Source organism: Vidua macroura, chromosome 4, assembly GCF_024509145.1.
Source record: "Vidua macroura isolate BioBank_ID:100142 chromosome 4, ASM2450914v1, whole genome shotgun sequence".
Lineage (NCBI taxonomy): Eukaryota > Metazoa > Chordata > Aves > Passeriformes > Viduidae > Vidua > Vidua macroura.
In genome coordinates this window covers 45,915,650-45,939,282 of record NC_071574.1, presented here as the reverse complement: position 1 = coordinate 45,939,282, position 23,633 = coordinate 45,915,650, and the positions used below count along the sequence as shown (strand labels likewise).

General features: G+C 38.8%; 1 protein-coding gene across 3 annotated transcripts in view; it reads right to left on the bottom strand.

The window, feature by feature from the left end:
* Positions 1–23,633, bottom strand: part of DLC1 (DLC1 Rho GTPase activating protein) — a 219,168-nt gene that overhangs the window by 33,880 nt on the left and 161,655 nt on the right. Inside the window, exon 1 of one of the 3 annotated variants that reach the window (XM_053975620.1) lies at positions 4,333–4,367. The exons of the other annotated variants lie outside the window; for them this stretch is intronic. Within the exon in view, the coding sequence (XP_053831595.1) occupies positions 4,333–4,345 (13 nt within the window). The 5' untranslated portion in view covers positions 4,346–4,367. Of the gene's footprint in view, positions 1–4,332; positions 4,368–23,633 lie in introns of those variants that run through there. 3 annotated transcript variants of the gene reach the window in all.

Genomic DNA, 23,633 nt, shown 5'->3' with positions numbered 1-23,633 from the left:
GACTACCTTTACATCATAACCATTTATGGCCAATCTCATTGATGAGCCAGTCCCAAACTATATCCTGTGTGGATGATACAACACTAGATACAAACTACCAGTGGCAGTGAACAGCCCAGGATAAAGCTAATTGCATCACAGACAAATGCCTTCTTCCCCGATGCAGAATTAAAGATCCAAACATGGATTTTTCCAAAGCAAATATTACTATGCACGCCCTGTTTTCAGATATTAGAGACAGTTACAGTATTGTCTGTGATACTGCATACTTGAAGATGCTTCTCTCAGTCCAAGACCTAATGGTCACATTTTGAATGGATGGATGAAGAAGGAAAGTTAAAACAGATCATGAAGCTTTACACTGGAAAGTTTCTTGTATCTTATGTGCACAGGAAATCTGTTCTTACAGCTCATGTAGAATAGAGTGAAGGGTGGCCAGCAGAACATCCAATTTTATAGGTCCACAGGGTCACAGAGAGAACATCCCCAAAATGCAGAAATGCCATGGGGGAGGAGGGGGGAGAGGCATGTATTTTTGTTAATCTTGAAACTTCAGTAAATTACAAGAACAGATCTGGGAAGGTCAAACTGTGTCCACCACCGGCTTCAGCAAATGTCTTTCAAGTATCTCCTCAGGAATCATTCCTAGTACATTTGAATGGCATTTGAATAGAAAAATTTAGACAACTATAAAATAAATATATTTAAACCCAGATCTACGGAATTCTGCACCCTTTTAAACTTCAAAAAAATGCCCCACAAGAAATAAGTGAGCCATCCTATTGTGTCTTTATTAGGAGAGAGACAAAATTGTTTCCTGATCCTGTCTCACCTATCACAGTCCTTCCCAAGGGAAACAAATACTAGACAATATTTGAAAGAATATTCATCCTAAAAAATAAAAGTGCTTGTCATGCTCTTCTAAAGGCACCAAAGTAGTTCAGAATTGTCCATAGTATTTATTACCTGTAACTTTCAGATAATGAAACTCAGTGAAGTACAGCTAGCTGGCTAAGTCATTCTCAACTCTCTTCTGGTTCTGCCAGTTTTGCCAATGGTATACTGTACTAGCAGATCCACTGATTTCAAAGATATGCTGAGTGGGATAGGGTAGCACTGTCAGCAAGAATGGCCGAGTAAGTGTCCAGTAAAAAGAACCAGAAAGTTCCAATCACAGCCCAGTCCTGTGCCCCTTTCATGAGAATTGCTCATCATTGAAGACATAATTTGTTTTTTCCTTTGAACAGGAGGAGGGAAAGTAGATGAGAAAATTAAAAAAAAATAAAAACTTTGTGAAAAACTTTGCAAAAAACTTTGGAAATCAAAAAACATGATGCAAGACAATCCTGATACCCTGCCCCATGCAGAATTACTGATTGCTTAGGTACAAGCAAGAAATAAGCCTGAAATTACCAAAATTACTGTATATCTATACTTACTACATTACTGTAGAGAATATAGAATTTTGGAATGAATTCACCTTGAAACACCGAGATTCAAACTGTAAGCAAAACAATATGATATGTAAAGAATATATATAAATTATAAAGGGCATCGTCTCTTTATTTAATGGAGACCAAACCAGCAAATTTTATGTGAACTGAATATCATTTGGTTGCTGTATTTCTATAATATGCACAGGAAGGAAGGGGAAACATCTGAAGTTATTTTTATTTCCCCAAGTCTTGTGGCTATACTGTATGAATGCTAGGGTGGGTCTGGCATTGTCTGAAATGTGTCAGGGTCCTTTTGCATAGCCTCATTTCCTTCTTCCTGTCGCTAGGAAGGATAGTTAAGCATGAAAAGTGCTTGTTTACTGTACAGGACCATCCTGTTAAAGCACATGAGCTCTCTTCCTCTGTCTCCTTTTAACCAGCCGAGGGTGCATTGTGTTTATGCTCAAGCCAGTAGCAAAACTCCCATCAGAGGAGAATTGGAAGAGAAGCCTGAATCTCTCAAGAGGTCCAAACATAACATACTGTGGTATTTTGCCTAGAAAAAACCCAAAACTTTATAGTGCAAACTGCATCTCCAAATATTTGCGGAACTCATAAATTCACATGCCTCACACAAACCACTGCCTAGAATGTAATGAATCAGAAGAACCAGAAAAGTAAAACCAAGCCACCTCATCTCCTTTTTCTAGGAATCTTAATATAAACATTTGATATTAGTACATGAGTACAACTACAGTACCTTTTTTCTACACCTCACCAGAGGCAAAATACACTGGGCATTTGTAAGTTTCCATGAGTAGCATCAATCTTCCTCTCTGGCCCAGCAAGGGCAGCTGCAGAAGTGGCTGGGAAGACCCTGATTCAAGAGTTAAAAATCCTAGACTGAATCTACACTACTGAGAAATAAAACTAAATAAAACCACCAGATATGTTCTTGCTGCTAACCACCACTCAGAAATAACATTTTATGACAGGTAGGAAGTTTAAGACTTATGGTGTTTAAAACAATGTATCAGCACTTCCTTTTGATTAAAAAAAAAGTGTCAATTAATAACCCAAGTTATTTTAAAAGAAGATGGGATCAAGAAGTCCTAGAGGTCACATAGCTCCAAATGCTCTGATTTCTATGAACTTGTAGGTGAAAGGAATCTTGTCAAAACAATATCTACATCTTTTACATATACTGTATTCCATAATCAAAGAATCTCAGTCCTAATTATGATCCCATCAGCAAACTTGAAGTAGTAACCCAAACCCATTCATTTGAGAGACATCCATCCCACTTCCTGGCCATCTCAGCCTTTTTCTTTTTATTTTTGTTGCTTCTACCGGGGATGCAGAGCAGGATGCCTAGAGGACAGCAGTAATAATACCTGATAGATACACACAGCAACGGCTGTGGAATCAACAGACACACCGAATACCAACTCCATGTGCTGTCAGCCCAGCAATGGCCTGCTTGCCAGACAGATGCTGAATCAGTCTGGCACTGAGCTGTTGACAGATTCATACTCAGAGGCTCATAAGAAATCTGCCTATTATCTTCCTTAAGTTCACTACAAATAGCCTTAAAACATAACCTGACTCAGAGAATTGTTATTGAACTGCTGTCAGGAATTTCTTGATCAGGGCAGGGCAATTCAAACAGATCACACTACTGTAAAAAAAAATAAAAGCACCTCTAATTGATGGCTAAGATAAATTGCATTCCTCAGTCTTTCAAATCAGGTGTGTTAAGTATTATGAGACATCAGGCAGAACCTTCTGACTTAGTTAAATACATTGTTTAAATGTAGTTATTTCTTCAAATTTTCCCAAAGAGAGTACGAGGGGACAAAAAACCCGAAAGAAACCTGTTGCACCAATAGTAGGCGCCTTGACTGGCAACAGAGCTCATTAGGTTAATGGCAACACATCGCTCAACAACTTCACAGTTTCGGTGGAACCAAGTCATTGCTGTGGTTTGCAAAGACAGGGAGGGTGACACGGGACGTAAAACTGACCGACTGGAAAACGGCATCGGCTTTCTGTTTTCCTCGAGAAGGGAAAAAGGAAGAGGGGGGTAGGGGTAAGGGTGAGCCCGTCTGGCAGGAGATGCTGCTCCTCCACCGGGATCAAAGCCGCCGGGGGTGACATCAGGGCTGGCCACCGCCGCACGGGGGGAGCCACCGGGCTCCTGGAGGCCATCGGGCTAATTACGGAAAAACTTCAAAAGGAACTCGACGATTCCTGTCTCACGAAGGCTTTAAAAAAAAAAAAAAAAAAAAAACAAAAACAAAAAAAACCCAAAAAAAACCCCAAAAAACCCCAAAAAAACCAAAACCAAAAAACCACCCAGAACAGAGACACACGAAAATTAGCGGGGGGAAAAAGGAAAAAAGGAAACGGAAAAAAACCCCAAAAAACAACCAAAACCAAACCACCGAAAAAGAAAGATGCGCCACGGTGATCTTCAGGGAGCGACCGCATCCCGAACGGCGCTCCGCGCCCGCGGTACCCCCGCGCCTCCTGCGCTGCTAACCCTTTCGGCCGCGCTTCCCGGACACAGAAGTAATCCCGGGCTCCCGCAGCGCTCCCGTCTCACCTGGGGCTGCCGCCGCCCCGACGACGCTTCTCACCCGCGCACACGGACGGGCGGCGGGGCCAAGACCCGCGGCTGGGGACGCACTGCCCCGCGGGCCGGGGCAGCCGCCCCGTGCCAGCGCTGCCTTCCCGGGTGCTGCGGGATAACACGAGCGGGGTCCCGTTCCCCTCTGCCCCACGCGCTGCCTCCGCGGCGCTCTCCGGCAACGCCGCCCACGATGCGCGGAGCCTGCACCCTCCGGCGCGCAGCCGCCACCCCCAAAACGGGCCCGGAGGGGATCCCCGAGCTTACGTGTGAGGATCATGGTCTCCGCCGGCCGCGGTGGCTCCGCGGGACTGCCTGCGGGGCCGGCTGGCTGCGTCCCTGCCTGCCCGCCTGCCTGCGCGGCGGCGGCGGCTCGCAAGTGACACCGGCCGCGGAGCAGCGCAGCGCCCGCCCGGCCCCTTCACCGCCCCCGCCCCCGCGGCCGCCCCGCCCCCGGCCCCGCTCCGCTCCGCGCCCCCGCCGCGCCCGGAGAGACCCCCGAGCGCGGGCACGCGGCACCAGCCGGCCCTGCCTGGTGACGGCCCCTGAGCGCGGGAGAGCCGTGACACACGCGGACACACCGCACACGCAGCCGTGCACACGCTCACGCACACACACACACGCACATGGACATGCACACACACATACTCACCCCTCTGCCCTGTCCCTCCACTGCGCGTCTGGGGAGTCCAGGGGAATGACATAAACCGAAGGTAGTGCGCTCAAAGAGGACATAAAGGCTTCTGTGCCTTTTGTTCCTTTGGGTTGTAATGGCTGTCAGCTCTTGCGGTGACCAGGTTTATAAAAACCAGTCTGCAGAGCTCTCAGTACTTTTTCCAGGAAACACAATAAGAGAGTTGACTGAAAAGGCATCATGGCTCATTGGTGTTACAAGTTGGAGAGGTTTGGAATGGCCTGGACAGCCCAAGGCATGGGGGATGCTGAGCCTTCAGCCAGAAGCAAGCCATGCAGGGTGGCCAGGGCATGCCAGTCCTTCCCTCTCCAGACAGCATGCTGAAGAGTGATGTGAAATTTTAGAATTCTCGAGCACCATCAAAGTCTCAGTTTGAACCTGGATGGAAAACAAGCATTTTTCCTATGGGGACCACAGACCGGTGATAGGCAAGTCTTGAGGATAGTGAAGTAAAGCCTGGCTTCATAGCTCTGTATCTAGGAGTTTCTCCCTATGCCACTTATTCCCCTTTGTATTTTGCAAAGTTTTTTTGAATTCTTGTTGCTTGGTTGACATATTCAGGACTGTAAAACAGCACAAAACAGGTATTTTTGAGCAGCTGCCAAACTATAAGCATGGAAAAATGTATTGTGAAAATTTGAAAATATCTGGACCCTGTCAAAGATTATGATTAATTTTCTTCCAAGACAACATCATATTTTGTACTCACTGGTGTTATTCTAATGTTCAGTTGTAATTTCTGCACTTGGAACACAGATATAAAGTATACATAGTGAGATGCTTGAGCTGGCAATTTCCTGAAGAATAAACATCTCCCCCTTCTAGAGGCTGCAAACTGTGGCCAATTGGCCATTGTAGTGTTGTTTCTGGAAACCCCTACACAGCTCTAGATCATTAATTTACTTTAATAGCCCAGAAGAGGATGGAAATGCACTATATCTTTGAGCTTAACTTTACATATGTTACCTGCTTAATCAATTACCTCTTCGTATCTAACCTGGCTCATGCACTTTTTTGGCATAGCCACATTGGCCTTCATTGTTGAATGTTTCTTGTAAGGTCAGGATATATGTTTATTAGATAGGTCAGGCACGTAAAATGTTAATTCCAAACTCTAGCATGGGGAATCAGACATATGCTATGCCCCAGCTGTTGAACAGCCAAAGTAATCCCTATCTAATTGGCTTTCTGTATGTACTGTCTTTCGTTTCATGCAGTTGATAGACTAGTAAGTGTCAGAGTAGTCCTGACAAGATGAAATATACTGGTTGCATATTGTGTGTGATTCTCAGTCTGAATTCCAGGGGGGAAAAAAAAAAAAAAAAAAAGAACTTTCTCCAATAAATATCCTCAAAAGGAAGGGGGGGGGGGAAATTTAAAAAAAAAAAATTACCAAGAGCATGTAGGGAAACATGCTGGCCCAAAGGCATTTTTATCACAATAATAATGCTGGAACCAGGAGACCACCAAGTGTCAAGTTAATACCGTCTGTAAAAGTCAGGTTTTGTTCCTGTAAACACAGACTGCCTAGGCTGCTTCCTGGACCAAGCCTTCATTTTGTATAGGAAGCTTTTGTATAGGACCCACAGGAAGCTTTTGAAGGAGGAGAGAATGGACCTCACAGAAAAAATGGGAAAGGTTGGGGCAACTTGGCATTGTGAAAGGGAACTCAAAAGAAATCTAAAAATGACAGGAGACATGTACAATAGTGAAGTAAAATCCAAATTGAGAGGGTTGTGTGATAGTTGCAAATCAAGAATTTAAAGTCAGAGTTTCATTTGAAGGTTCTGAGAGGGGTGCATGATAAGATTGGCGAATACTTGACAAATGCGTCCCAGACACAGAAGATGGGAAAATCTCAGTAATTAAATCAAGGGTTATCATTCTCCCCTCTACCACTTTGTTAAATAGCAAATGAATGTTATTTAATGATGATGCTGACAATGAAACACTATGCTTCTGCTTTAGTTCAGCACTCCTGTTCTACTTGCAAATCTAATTAGCTTCCACAGTAAAGGAGGAATCTCCATCCTCATTCAGTCTCTGCAGCCATGTCAGAAACAGTGACTTTTGTGTTGGAGCAGTCTGTTGGGATCATTGCTAAATAGATGCTGGAGGATTATCACTGACCTGGATTAGATTCTTGCTGGTAATCTAAAAGAGAAAGGCTTTGATTATAGTTTGTTATCAACTGCTGAAGACACACAGTCACTCGGGCTTGCATTTTAACTTGGAATTCTATAGGGGCTGCTTAAGCAGGCGTATTTTTGGAGCTGAAGCAAGGCACCAGTCTCACATTTGCTGTAAAACGTGCTCAGAGGAGCATTCCACCTGAGGCATGGGTGTTTAACAGGCTACAAACACCCTAATCACTCATCCAGCTTTAAAGAGTGTTGTGAAATCAGAAGAGCTTTGCCCTTTAATATTTTTATTTCTTTATCTCTCTGGCTATTCAAAGAGCAGGCAGCTGCCTGACAGAGACACAGGATTTTGGAAGTAGCCTGCCTAAGAGGATTGTTTCTGTGGAGTACTGTTATCCTTAATGCAATCAATGAGCTCTTACTGGATGGTAAAGTAATTGTAAAGGGTTGCCCGACAGGCACAATTACTCAGTTTAAAAGGTGAATTCTCCTTCTGTTGTAACTGCATAAGGGAGTGATTTGCAGGAAGGCATCTAATAATAAGGACTTGATTGTCCTCTACTTTCCCTCCCAGGCCCAAATGCCTTAATGGTTAACTGTACCCCTGTCATCCTTTTTCTTCTAAATAGTGCAGTACACAGAGAGGTTCCAATTCACAATTAGTCAACTGACCTGCTGGTACAAACACAGGATTGTCAGACACACGACTGCAGTTCTAAATGCTAGTATTAATATCCTTTTAGAACACCATGATGGATTATGGATAGTTTCAAACTGAGTTTCCAGGCCTCTGGTTCTGGGCTTGGATTCCTTCTTGGCTGGAGTATATTTGTGTCTAGTATTTCCACAGTCCAAAGCACTTTCATGTTCCAACCATTGTCAGTGAAATAATTAAGTCTGAATTTTCTAGCACTTGACTTTACTGAAAGTAATTACTTTAAGAAGTTTGTAATTGTTCAGGCCTCTTGACAAAGAGTGTTTGCACTATCACTTTGCAGAGATAAGTGACACTAACAGTGCCTTGCTTCCAGAGGAGGAAAGACATGGTTTCACCTACTCAAGAATCACAAAATGAAAGAAAGCATCTACCCAAAATACTTTTTCACAAAACATATAGTAAATTCACTATATTGCACAAACAGAGGTGCTGCTCCACAGCATGTAATTTATGGGCTCTCTGCTCTAGAAATCTTCCTGTAAAAATGAACACTATTAGAAATGTTACCAGTTTGTCATGTATATTAGACTCTTGTAACTGATCCCAGGCAACATTCAGTTGGGTGTTTTCCCCCTTTTTTTTTAAACAGTAAAAAACAATAAAGAAAATTAACATTGCCTTATTCTTTGTGGTCCATATAAGCAGCTATTTTAGAACAAGAGGTAAGAGCTCTTGCCTACTTTTGAATGCCATCAAACACTGAGTTCAACAGGTCAGGCTGGAAATGAAATAACCAAGTTCACACTGTATTTAAGAAAGACTCTAATCTCTAAAGGCACAACAGAATAAGAAACAAAAATATAATTAAATTGACAAAGATACTATTTGATTAAATATAAATATGGAAAGTAAAATAGGAGAGAAAAACAGTATTTTCATTCCATTTTAAGCAGAGAGGATAAGCTCTTTAGCTTACATGGAACACCATTGGTTTATAGAAATCGGTGGAGATGTAGGGTATCTTTCCCATATTATGGTTAAGATGCTGTCACAGGTGAAGGTTTATTTTTAAAGATGGCAGAATTTTCTGCTGTTAATGGGTCAGCCTTCCCTTCAATTAAAACCTATATTTTTACCTAAAAAAGGTGATTCACCTTTGCAAAAATAACCAACTGAATTTAATGTTCCAGAAAGCAGGGAAAGTAGGTAAACTAAACCTTATCTAGAAGAAGTGCTTAGAGAAGCATAGTTAGAATTTCCAACCTGTGATGAGAGCTCAGAGATGATCCAGAGTAAGTGTATGGCTTGTGACACATAGAAGTCCTTCTTTCTTATATTTAGAAAAATTCAGAATAACTGTACTATTACTGATAAAGACAGCATTCATAACTGATTGCTGCTTCACAGAAAGGAATCTAAACCTGAAATTATCAGGATTAAAACCTCTGCATGTATGTGGTAAAAATGGTTGTGTAAGTGAGACCTAATGGATATGCAAGTTAAGGGGGACTGACTGTTATACTGCATTAGAGAAAGCTGCAATGAAGGTTTGTTTTGGCCAAGGCACCATCCCTAGGTGCAGTGGTGGTAATTGCCTTGGTGGCTGTGGGGCAGCAGAGCTCCAAGGCACCAGGAGCCATCTCTGAGCCCTCTCCTTTCTTCATCGGTCATTTAAAAGGAGACATCGGTGCCCAAGTCTCATCCCAGTTCTCTTCCTCTGTGCTTACAAATCACAGTGTGCAATCAAGTGTAAGAGGAAGATGGCACAAAGGATGCTTTTACTCAAAATATGTATTACAAAATGATGAAAAGATAAGCAACTTGATGATGGTGTAAAATGGTGTCAGGAAATAAAGCTCAAATTTGTGTTGCCTGGGAAATTAAATTGTTTTTCAGAACAATGCTGTTGTTTTCACTCTGTGTTCTTGTGACAGCAGCTATATCATCACTAAATCAACTTGCTCTTCACTTTTCATTTTAAAAGCAAGTAGATTTTACCCTCCACCTTTTAAACCACCAGTTTCCAAGGCATTCCAGTGTTAAGATGCATTTCTTTAAACCTCATTCTCTGTTCATGCATGACCTCCAGTCTGATGAAGAAAAAAGGTCAGCATTTACAGAGAGGCAACAGTAACCTTTCATTAAACAAGATGTAAGTTGCCCATTAAAGTAGATGAAAACTGAAAGACTGATGCCTTGAACATGTCAAAACAGTGATCAAAAATTGGTTTATGAAGCAGCTGTGTTCTTATGTTACACATGAGATGCTAGACTTTTCAGCATGAGACCCTGGGACTGTCAGCCTTGCAGTGCCCAGTTGGAGTTAAAAGGAGTAAAGGGAAAGGAAATAAAGGTTTTGGGGTAGGTTTTTTTTTTTTTTTTTTGGCTAATTGGAGGTATTTTTAATTATATTGACTAAACAGTTATGAACAATGAAAAATTTATTTTTAAAAGCAAATTTTTTCTTACTTCCATCTTCCATCTTCCATCTTGTGAGATCCAAGGCTTTTTACCTAAATGAACTCTATATTCATTAAACTTATTTCCTCTGGAGGAAATAAGCACATGCACCCACCTGGACCAGTTGACCTATTATGTTGCTGTTTTAGCCTTGGGGAAATCTCCTGACTCAGGAAATAATTTTAAACCCATGACTTTGTAAAGCATGATAACTATGGCAACTGGAACACATACATCGTGATGGCTAATTTCACATCAGCATTCATCAGGGGAGGTACTAGCTTGGTACTACAGCATGGAGAGTAACTATTGTTATTGTCACATTGTCATGTGAAACTACAGAGACAGGGAAGAAGGAAAACACATGTTAATAAGCCCAGTGAACAAAGTGAGGTCTGGTGTAAGTCATAATAGATTCATAATCCTTGGTCCTGTTCTTGACAGCACAGGAGACTGAGACCCAAAATACCTATCTGCAGTCTTGTTTTAACTTATCAGGAAGCCTTGGTCTATCTATTCCCCCTCTCATATTTCATTTTTCCTTAGATAAATTAGGGAAAATAGTACATGCTTTTTTTGCAAAGTGTTTGAGAAATACTGTGGAAAGTACTGTATGAAATTATTTTTATTTATATCTAATAAAAATCCTCTTGCAGATTGCTAGTTTGTCTGCTTCTTTCATTGTCCATGCCCATGCTCTTGCTTATTGTAACTGAAACCTGGCTTATAGCAGCAATTACCTTGCCTTTTACTGGGAGATGTGTACATGCAGACAGTTATTTAAGAGCACCTTAAGTAACTTGCTAGAGTGTCAACACCCATAATGATGTCTGAGGAAAGACAAGAGAAGTGGAGGGGGAAGCTAGCTGTCTTGCCAGCAAGAACAAACTGAGTTGGAGAAGATTTATTAGGTGTATATTGCTCAGATAAATGTGATCCTGACTTGAATGAGAGCCAGCAATAGCAAGGCAGAAAGAAGTGGCTGTTTGGACTTCGTCAACAGATTCAAGACCTGACGAGGATTAGGAGGAGTAACAGAATTGTTGGGGTGCTCATTCATCACCTTAAAATTTAGGGTTATGAATTCTAAATAGATGGTCAGTTTAGCTGAAAAATGTTTCCTCCTCCTTCTTGCTACATTTCTCTTTTTAGGCCATTATGTTAGAGAGTGAAAGTATTGCATGATGTTATTTGTGAACATGATAACAATGCATGATGTTATTTGTGAACATGGTACAATGCAAAGAAGTGACTGACACGTTAATAGGAGCTTTAGTGTTTTAAAAACAAAGTCTCATATTCTGTTACATGACCACAAGAAAAAGGAACATGAAAAGTGATTAGTATGCTTTCATATTTCAACACTGTCACATTATGAAGGGCTGCCTTTTTTACTCTCCTTGTTTTTGAGGTTTTACATTTGTCTTCATATCAATTTACAAAGATATATGGTAAAATAGTTAATTCTTGAGAGAGGTAAATCTCTTATATCTAATCTTAGCCCAGAGCAGTTTTTGAATACCTATTTTCTGAATTAAAAAACCCCAAACTCCTGTTTCTTATGACTGGGAATATATGAAAAAACATTATTTTTGTTAAAGTAAAAAAATCAGGGTTCTGTCATATTCTGAAATGTCTTTTTTTGTTGTTGTTGTTGTTGTTTTTGTTTTTGGTTTTGGTTTTTTGCATTCAACTTCAAAATGTAAATACAGATAGCAGTGATTGGAGAATGGTTTAACCAAATGTCTTTGCCCAGTACACCTGATAAACTGAGGTTACCATCATGCTGTTATATTAAATTTTACAACAGTTCTGTCACTACAGCAAAAAAAAGTAATCCCTATACCTGCTTTCTATTATTTTAAATCAAACATGCTATGAAACAGATTCTTTCCTGTTGTAGTTGGTCTTTTTTTTAAAGCCGGTGGTTGCATAGTAATTTGCAAGAGCTATGCATCTACCAGAATTTCTGAATTAATGTTAGACTCAAGAAATTGAAAACAGGCAAAGTTTATCTTACTCCATTCTATATCAAATATTTCACATTTCTGTATGACACCTTTAGTATAGCAGCAAATGTATTCTGAAGAGCCACTTTGATTTTCCATGACCACCAAGTGGCCAGCTGCACCAGTAATGTGATGCCCTCTGTGGACATCTGAAAAGTTACATACGTGGAACAAATAGTCTGATGTTTAAAAAATGTTTTTGCCATTGGATTTTCTGAAACTTTGGTTCCGTTGATTTTACTGAATATTCATTAATATATATGATGGGTGGTAGAAAATAAAGCCTGAAGTAGATATAGAACCTGATTATTTCTTCATGGAAAATGAAGTTAAAACTATGAACAACATTATTTATAGGATGCAGTAGTAACAAGGGTTTGGATCATTTCTGGTCTAGTACTTGAAAATGATAAGGATCCATTTTGAGAAAAGTAATACGGGAGGAAAAATTCATTGAGCTATCCTGCTTTTTGTTTGATCACAGCCTCAGAGAGTTCAAGGCAGCCAGGGACATACCTCTGCTAGGATCAATGGGACAAGTGATTAACAGTGATAGGATATCCTGAACCTTTCATACTCAAACCAGAACTTTCCCTCCTTTGAAACAAGAGCCTTTACATCACTCAGTAGAATTGTATTTCTCATGAGCGGCATTGGCGTACAGAAATATTCTCAATTTTCTTTGCTGAGGAATCTTTATTTTTCCAACCACAGATCTCAAGATTAACACTGTTCCTGGCCTTTGATTTTTAGTCAGGAAGCATAAACAATGACTCAAAAGGTATATAGGCAGAACTTTCCATCTGATTTACCAGTATATTTTTATAATCTGTTGTGCGTGTCATGTTGACCTTACAAACTTAATAACCTAAGATCTAAGAAACTAGGATTGCCTCTTAGCTCCTTGATGTAAATCAGTGTTACCACCAAGAAAAATCGCTATAAATTATCCTGAAAATTTAGATGCTAACAGGTTAAAATATGGAATTTCTGAGCTGTTCAAGTGAACTGAAGTATTTGGAAATAAAAGCCACATGTCACATGGCCTAGGGTGCAAGAATCCCACTTATCAAAAAATGATGAGCCTTATATGAGCCAGATATCCCAAAATCATATACTGTTTTGAATGTGGTTTTATATCAAAGATGAGAAGATTATGTGATTGTAAATATGTAAGAAATGAACCAAATCCCCACCTTTATGTTAGACAGATATCTGAAATGCTCAGTAGCTTATCTACTTTGTTATTTCAGTAGCACTTCAGAAAGTTAGCGGACTTTATGATGAGATTTGAGCTATGAGGGAAACTTCCTGGCTAGCATACAGAATGAGAACAGGAGCAGTTCATCCTTAGATTTGCTTCTGAGGTAATGAGTTACTGCCCACCAAGGTAACCTTTTAGCTAACCTAGGGTTCTTGAGTGCTCCATCTGTTTATAAATGGGAAAGTAACTTTCTTCATTGCCTTATGATAACACCCTTTCCCCCACTAAACCATATAAAAAGCTTTGTACCTTGAAAAGGAATTTCTCTTCTTCATGTCTGTAGCACCTATGCTGGATATTTAGTTCACCTACTGCCATCTTTTCCACCTCTTTTTTTTCCATTTCCTTTTGGAAATTCCTTTCCATTTCCTTTTTTCCATTTCCTTTCCCTAGGAGGAAGTGAGAATCTAGGATTCAAAATGTAAATATTGGAAGACTGAGAGACAAGATCACTGCCAGACAGAGTGAATTGTGACCAAGTAAACTGTATCTCCAATTGTAGTAACACAAATCTAGCAATTAATTTAATGCTTCCATGGAGCCAGTTGATTTCCAGTGCTCAGAACCGTTGGATATGAACAAATGTACTAAATGAAGGAGGAAGGAGAATGGCCTTCAAGTATCCTGATGAATTTCTGCAATAATTGCTTTATATAGCAATTAGTTCTGTTAGGACAAACATTATCAGAGTACAGTGAGTATAACCTAAACCAATATGAGAGCTACCTAACACTTTATAGCTTCTCTATAATGTATTGCAGAGCATCATGGAAAGCCCAGACAATTGTGATGGGTTGCTCTGTTTGACATGCAATAGTATTTGTCTGCTTACAAGATCTCCCTCCTTGGTTAGGAAGGATTTTGCTTATTTCAGAATGGAAAGGAATTTAAACCTCATTCATACAAATTCATGTATGCAATTTTATCTGGTTTGAAGAGTATATTGAAATTGGAGTGCATTAATGCTTGCAGGATTGATCATGTGCTTAATTTTTTGGTGATGGATTTCCAGGATCCTTAACACGCTATTTCTATGTTCTCAGCCACACTTCATCTGAAACTCTTAAACTCATTCCATTAAGCATATCTCCTCAAGAATGAAAAGCTGATGCTTTATCCTCTGGCCACTTGTACCCACTATTTCTGATCTGACTGATAATACCAGAAATCGAAGTACAGATTATCAGAACAGCAAGGCTTTTCATAATGGTCTCTCTGCATGAAAAGTCCATGTGTCAGCTAAGAAAATGAATTTTTAATAATACTTGGCACTGAATGAGTGGTTTGTCTCAATGGAGTGTGTCAAGCACTGCTTATCTGATCTTTGTAACTCTGAAATAGAGTTCACCTATTTGAATGATCTTTTTCTTAGCTATCTTTATATCAAGAAGCTTATTCAGGATATGATATCCTCAATTTCAACACACGGATTTATTTTTTTAATAAGGAAATAAAAACACAGTAGGAATATTTACATTGGTGTGCTCAATAGCATTTCTCTGTTGGACAGGGAACAAAATTTTCTGTGCCTGTTTAAAATTTTGGAGAAATTTATGCTATCTTTTTAAGCCAGGCAGATTTTATGAAGTTTATGCACGAGTTTAATATATCTTTTGAAGATGCTATCGATGAACATGATGTCCTTTTCATTCTTTACTTAATTACTAAGTATCATTTTAAGTACATGGTACTATGCAAACTCCATGTGATGTCACAGAATGCGGCTCTGCAATTGGCAGAGTTGACAAATAAAGGCTCTTAGTCAGTTTTCTTTGTAGCAGTTTGACATAGACTGCTGTCCTGGGTTTGCCTTAATTGAATTTTTGGTGAGGAGGAAAAAGGGTCAGTGGTCAACCTGCTGCAACTATGTCTGCATATACTGTAAAGAAATAAATATTCTCTCTGAGACTAATTTAGAGACAAATGCCTCTTCTTTGCTATAGATTTGAATCAGAAATCTGAAAAAATAAATATATACATAAAAAAGGAAACTAGTTATTCTTGGTTCATACAGCAGCAGCTTTAAAAAACAAGCATTCCTTCATAGACTAAGGATGAATCAAAGTTCTCTGATTCCTGTAAAAATGTGTGTATCTACAGTCATAGTTTGTTCTGGATCAATTCCAGTGCATTGTGATGATAGGAACTAGAAAGGAAAACTCAAAAGGGTATTTTTAATCACTTTTACCTCTATTAACAATGTGATGCTATTTCCATTGTTCCTGTTATAAAAATAAGTAGCTGACATGTTCCCCAGAATTGATTATTGTGTTTTAATCAACAGAACAGCCATCAAGATATTTCAACCTATCAGGAAAGGGAGTGGAAAGGAGCTGACAGAGAAACCTCAAAGGAAGGACAAGACACAGTGTCTTTTGTCCTTTGTTCCAAGATGGAAATAAACTGTCTCCACTTCTGATAAGCTTTTCTTTTGATCTTTGTTTGCAATAATTAGGGTTAGACACTAAGTTATTTTATGAACCCTTTCAGGTTTAGTCCCCACTTAGTTAATATGAATATGAGTTATTTGACCTAAGCAAACAACCACATTTAGTAAGTTTTTATTATTTGCTTTAATTTATGGAGATTTTGCCTAATATTCAAGGGAACTAGAGGGTGATAGATTTGGAGAAGAAGAAAAATACTTTTTTCTGCAGATTAAATTTTACTTCATATTTTAGAAATGTGAGAACATAAAATACATAAAAAATATAAAGATCAGTTTTCTGTCTGTCTGTGTCTATTGTATAAATACATACATACATACATACATATATATGTATATATATAATTTCTAACAATTTCAGAATGCTCATCACACTGCTTGCCTCTCGTTTAGATGTTTTGGAAAATCTGCGCTCTGTGCAAGGGTATGGATTAGGGCTCTCATTTATGAGTATCAGTAAATATGTCAGGCTGCAGAGAGAAGCAGCCTTTTACTCTAATTAGTGCTAAAAGACAAGTTGGATCTAGGCACCAAGGAAATACTGAGAAATAAGAATTTGGGATTTAGCTAGACTAAGTTAGAAGCATAACTGAATTGTTATCTGCTTGTGGTGCAAACATAACAAGAAATTCAGGTGTTAGTTTAAGAACAAATGTGTTTTTCTTTGTTTGCAAAGCTAGACTTTGTCCTAGGCAAAAACCTCCAACAATCCAAACCCAAGCAACACAAACAACCAACAAAACCAATGAACTCCAAAACCACCAAACCAAAAACCACCTCCACAAAAAAAAAACCAAAACAAATTAATATGAATACTTAAATACCTTGTAAATCTAGGCAGTTTTCACACATATACCAGAATTCAGGATAATACAGAGTAAAACAAGCATAATAGTCAAAGAAATTAGGCATCATAATTTCAGGAAACAGTCCAGAATTAACATGTGTATATATTTTTACATCACTGATCATAGATTTTAAAGATCATTGTAACAACCTGAACCACAAGTCTTGCTTAGGTTTCCTGCTTCAAGTTGAATCTCTGGCATTTTAAAATGCTTCCCTTAGGAATGCACCTTGCTTTTAAGATTTCAAATGATGGCTTCAAAGTTTAAAACATGACAAATTACTTCAGAATTTGTAACGTGTGTCTTAGTACAAATTTTTATCCTCTTAGAATCTAGCATTTCACCAGTGTTCTTTTGTATTGTCCTGGAGATCATAATTAAGCTGTGGGATTGCAATGAGAACTAAATGATGCAAGGCTGTAACATCCCTCCTAATGTCAAGGACAAAAAATATTATGTGTGCTTTGCTGAGACACATCATTGCATTAGTGTACAGTTTCATGTCTGCAGATTTAAAAAATGCTGTAATTTTCAGTAGCTTCCTGAAGCATGTAGTATAGTCATTTACTGTAAAATACAGAATGCTCTTTAAGGGATCTAAATTGCTGAATCTCTGTCTCTCCAGTGGAATAGTCTACTCTTATCAGCTGAGTAAGTGATACAGTCTAAACAAAGGGTAATAATGTTCAACTGGAATTCCAGGAAAGGAAGCTTAATGCGAACTTCCTGATTTAATCTTACAAAAATAGAAAGGTTGATAGGATAAATGAATCACTCTAAAGAGCAGATTTTTCTTCATTTAATTAAAACAGACCATAAAAATGTCAAAATACTCCTTTGTAACATTAACTGCAAAACTCATATATAGAGCTATTTAGAGTATCATTTTCATGCATGAGACTGAGAAAAAACTCTTCAGAGAAACAACTCAATTTTCACAAAATTTCTTCTAATTTTCCAGCCTAGAAAACATGGTGACAGACACATGGACATTTCTTATACAATTTCCTGTATCTTCTGCTTTTGATAGGTCAGGAAAAGTATTCTTAGAAGTAAATTTGGAACTTCTGCTTTTGGGAGATAATCAGCAAGTCAAAGATGCACGAATATTTAAGAAAAACAAAAGAACTATTTTGAGCCTCAAGAAGAGGTTTTCTTAGGTCCAGTTTGTATTCACTTTGACTTCCTGACAGTGGTAATCACTCAAGTGTGGAATTAACTCACAAAGAAAGTGGAATGAATAGTTTTTTGAACAAGATACCAGGTAAGTTGCTGGGAAATGAGCAAGAGATATGGTCCTGCGTTTCAGGTGGAATGGAAATTACAATGTAGTAGGCTTTCTCAATCTTTAAATTGTGCAAATTTGTAACCTGTCAACACCTTTATATATAGCCAATATGAAAATATCTAAAATGCAAGTCAGCCAAATGACAAGCTGTGATTACAACTGTCTTCTTGCCCTCTACAAAACCAGCAGGAAAATGTGTAAAAAATATATGTGTACTGCTATAACCCTCTCAGCAAAAACAAGCAGGATATCCACAGCACTGCCAGAGGCCATCCGTATCAGAGGAACGTGCGTCCCATTTCCTGAGTCTTGCATGTGTTCAAGCCACGATCAATCCTTGCTTTAGGTAGAAAGTTTTTACTTAACATTTGGGCATGAAAATTTCATCTTTTCAGAAATAGTTTTTTTGCCCAATAATTTTCCATTTCTAAACTCTTCCAGGATTGAGTTCTTCTTAATGGCAGCGTGATGGGTGGGAATCTTTTTTTTTTTTTCCCTGATTAGGGTTTGATCCCAGGTTGGTTTCTTTTTTTTGTTTGTTTTGATGTTACCAGTTTTTATTGCCTTCCAGTTTGTTACTTTCTTCTATTTTGTTTTTGTGGTTGTATGTTTTTTCCTTTCTAACATATAAAGTTACCCAGAATGGGATATCGGAGAGACACTTCATGTGAGAGGGCTGCTGTGTGCATTTATGGCTGAGTGCTGCCAGAAGAAAACAAGAACTTGCCACAGCTGGTGAAAAATCACATCTGTGCATGTGAAAGATCTTCAGAAACATGCTAAGGGTAGATATGGATGACTGATAGCCTCTGCAGTTGGCAGAGGTGCAGCTCCAAGTTAATACTGAATTCTATTTTATTAGATGACACTGATGTCTATTTTACTCATTCCTGATCCCTCAGAAAATTCAAGGATAGGATTAGCCAAGTCTGATACAATTTTGATTTTTGTTTTTTATGCCAAGACGTGAAGAATGTGAGGAATGACTTCTACAGAAAATCACATGGGAAGAGGAAGAAGGAAGGGGTAGAAGAGTGATACAAAATTCCTAAACTACGTGGACTCCCTTGCCTAGTGATTGACTCCACACTGAAAGTTAGGGATTATCTCCCACTAGGGATTTAAAATGGGAAAATCCCGAACAATACTAGAAATACTAGTCAGTGTTATATGAAGGTAGAAAAGAGATATCAAAAAAAGCAAGCTCATATTGACTAAAAAACAATGCAATCTCCTCACTCCCTGTTGGGCCTGGGATATCTGGGTGTTTCAGACAGCTGTGACTGATGAGGCGCCCATCTGTGATGAGCTAAGGATGGGATGTGAGCCTTGGAGTCAAAATGGAATTGCCTACTTTTGACCAAAATGTACTTTATAGGCGGGTGTGCTTTGACTGCCAACTATCTGTTTTCTTTTGGCACTAGAAATAACAATCTTGGATAACCTCCCTTTGGAGGTTTAGTTCCAGTTACAGATATTGCCGAAGATTATTCCATTTCATAGAAAAAAAAATGATGAAAATTAGAAGGAACATGCTCATCTTTTGCCAGACTTGCAAGATATATTTTTCCCTACATATTTAGTGGTTTGGGTAATTATTTTCTTAATTAAGAGACTTGTCAAAACACATTATGGTGACTGATTTCATGTCACCACCGTTTTTCATAGCAGTTTTTGATTGCTGATTATATGTTACAGAAAAGAATTAATTTATAATTACTGACAGTAATTTCTTGGAGATCTTTAGCAGCCTAAATGCTATTGCCTACCTAAGTATTTTACAGCTTCCCTAGGGAAAAGAAAATAAAAAAAATTTTTTTTTTTTGTTTACAGTTAAAATTTGAGTTCAGAAAAGGGAGTTGTTCTGTGTTTGATTGTACATTAGGAACTTAAAGGCAAAAGATGATAAGAACATGCATGTCTATATGTGCTATTCCTGCATGATGGTGCCTACAATACTAAATGAAAAAGCACACATTTGCACTACTGTTACACTTTCAACAGAGGTTTGCAAAGCATTCTACAAATAATGTTTTAGTCTCGAAGTAATTTTAATGCAGGAGTTCTCACTCTACAGTTAGAGAGACTGAAGTACACAAGACGATATGGGCATTTTCCACAGCTACATTCTGAACTGGCTGAGAAAATTGTGCACAAAGTCTGCCAGTCTTTTGCCCGTTTCTGGACTCTACCCTTAGGTACCACTCACAGCACCCCGTACACTCCAGGACTGGCTTGTGCCTCACTTTTGCACCTTTGTAGCAAGAAGGAAAACGTTACTGGTTCCAGTACTAGACTCAAAATTGCTTGAAGTTTTTGTTCTCTTTTTTCACACAAAAAAAAATGTCTGCTTCTGACACTTCCACTGCACATTGTTTCTAATGCAAGTCAGTGTCATAATATAAAGGTTTTATATAGGATGTCATGAAAAATATCAAGTTCTGTGTTGTTTTATAGAAGGAGAAAATACAGAACGAATTTGATGTATAGACTAGTATCTGGTGCAAGGTAGGTATTCAAGTATGCATCTCACCTGGTTCTTTTACCTTATCAATAACACTTATAGTTTTCTTATCTAGGGATAACCTTAGTGTTTATGCTGTGTTATTTGGAATCCTTGATGCAAGACAGAATCTTGCCAGTGTAGCTATTCTGTACCAGTTTACCAAAGTAATTTTAAGTATCCAAGGATGTCTATTTCTTGGTCATATTAAACCCACAGTTATTTGCAACTTCCATTCTCTGCTAACAGATGTTTGGTTACTAGTGTTCAACATTATGCAATAAGACAGTGAGTCCCCAGAACTCCCTGTTAGGAACACAAAGTACTCTAAGATAGATCACTTTCATATTTTCTGGCATTCAGCGATGGGTAAATCTCCAAAAGGTTTGTACATCCATTTAGTTTAAACTTAATATCCACAATTCAGATTCCTAGAGCTAAGTTTTCTCAAACTCGAAACCAGATTAGTTATATAATGAGCTGCATCTCTTTTAAATACCTATATGCAGACTCTGGTGCCAAGGACTGGTTTTGAAATAAAATAAGGATTGTCTGATTATAATATTTCTGATTGTCTTGATTATAATATTTCTCAGAAAGACAACTGAAGAGAAAGAACTTAATTTGAGGCATGGCTGAAGAAGTCTTTAAAGTGTTGGAAACCTTCCTGTTATACACTAGTCACCCATGCCAACTGGGAAGAGCACAGGCTGCAAAAGTAGATTTTTTAGTAACAACTTCAATGATATCAAGTATTAGGAGAACGTGAATCGCTCCATTTTGCAAGAGTAGGACAGCAAAACAATTTCATATATTTTGACTGGTTTTGCACACACAGTATAGTATATTATCTTGAACGATTAAGCATAGATTAATCAGTTCTTCATCATAGGCCTATGAATGTGTAATTGACATCATGACACTTCCACAAAAAAATAAAAGGCTTACTGAGGCCTTACATTTGAAAATGCTGTGTAGCACATATTTTTTTTCTTCTAATGAAAGATAATTGAACATAATTAAATTACAATTTTTTCATGGTTTTGCAATGATAACATTTAAAGTTTGTGTCATTCCCTTTTTGCAGCTGTTATTTTGTTCAAGGAGTCAGTGTATTACTTGTCTTTTCTGTAAGATTTCCAAGATTTCCACTTTTACTTCCTTTAATGCTATGGTATTTGATTGGGCTGTTCTTATGTGAGTAAGTGAGTGAAGGCTTGCAAAAGGTTTTGCAAAAATTTTCATGAAAGTGCAAATAATTGGTTTTTCTCAGAGCTGAGCTTGTGCAAAAAAAGCATCAAGCACCCTGTGGTAACAGATGAAATTAGCTGTTTGATGCAGTACCAAAACAGAGTAAAAATAATACTGCAGAAACTCTGTAGGGTGCAAGAAGGGCTAACAAAATGATGGGAACAACAGAGAGAATTTTAGATGACAGCTTAAAGGACACGAGGAAACACACTGAAAGCATTTCCTGTAGCACAAACAGAGGAAAAGGCTTTCACAATTCATTTCACAATTCATAGCCTGTAGCGACTCTGTGTGAGGGTCATCCATGGCAGCAGGCACACACATGGCATGCACAACATTTTCTGGGGATGTACACATGCACTGAGTAGACATAGGAATTAACAATTACTTTGAATTGTGCAGGGAACCACAGGCTCTGCATCTTTTGCTCTCATGATCTACCACGGACTTATGAACCTGGCTTTTGATTTGCCCCAAACTCAAGTGGCCCTCCTCCAGGCACTGCTTCCCAGACATGTTTACTATCATGCTTGCGTAGAGTCTTCTTGCAGCCTAATTGCTAGAAAAATCTTCTCTGTTTCTGGACCTCTCTGTGTCAGAAGGGAAGTGGCTTATTCATACTCTGCTTTGTTTTCCAAGGAAACTTTGTTGACAGACTGCAATTCCTCCAGAGCCCTTGCGGGAGCCTGAAATTTTGCCCAGGATCCTCTCACCACAGAACTGGCCGAGAGCTCTGGGTGCTACTTCAGCCAGAAGGCTTGTGTAGAAAGGAGGGAGGGATATTGCAGAGCAGACTGATTTACTGATCCTGGACCTTGGATTTGTACCTCCAACCTTCACTCTCCACCCTCCCGAAACTTGGATAGCAAGAGGAATGCCTTTCTCCCTTACTGTGTATGTGCTCAGGGTTATAGTGAAGACATGAGATTTCCATGCAGTCATCTCATGGCAGCTAGCTAAATGTTTTTTCTTAAATATTGCCTTCTGCATGGGGAGGGAAGAAAATTAAGAGTCTCTGTTGGGGCTAGGGCTCAGTTGATGCATGAAAATTGATGTAAATATGTCTGTTCTCCAACTGGATGTAACAGGATAGGACATATACATAAAAAAGGAGGAAAAAGCAGAGTAAATAAAATACATGCACGTATTATTCTGCTATTCAGGGCAACATGCTGGGTTCAACCCCTGAACTGTCTATTGCATATCCACAACAATTTAGATTAAAAGTGAGATTTTTTTAGGTAAAGGACACATTCATTAAACCCTTGCCATGGGCCAAGAGATGGCCACAGGTTAGAAACTGAATGGTAATAGGTCAGGGAAAGACAAGAAATCTCTTTTTTTTTCCTGAATCACAGGAATGTGATCTTCTGAGGGCTACAGCAAAGTGCACATGGGCTTACTAATAACTGTAATAATCCTAATAGCGTCCAGAAGTAAGGAATAATTTAAACTCCTTATTATGTCCACTGGCTTGGGAGAGGATCTAACTTATGTTGTTTGCCACATCTCAAAGATAATGAACTGAATACACTTGCTAATAGGAAATCTTGATCTTAATATTATTCTGTAGCTTGTGCTCAGTTTCTGTGTTTTTGTGAGGGCAAACAGAATTGTTTAGCAAGAAGAGATGAATAACAAAAAAAATTATTTCTCTGGAATAATGATCCTGGAAAAGCAACAAGGAGACTGTTTAAATGTAAATGTGAGATGGGAAATGTTTCAGCATGTATCCTTTTTCCTCAGCTCTCTTCTCTTATCTTTTGAAAGAGACAGCTGGAAAAAGTGGATAGAAAATGACTTATTGAAGAGTTGTGCCAGTCCATTCCTTGCTGATATATCAGTTAAGTGCTTTAGAGGAAGCTGAATTTGATTCTCCCACATTTCCAGAAAACCCAGGAAATCAATCCTTTTAAATGCTGGCAAAAATAAGTAGGCTATGAGTATTTTCTCTGACAAGCTTTAGTCATGAACGCATATAATTTAGAGAAGCTGAAAACCGTATA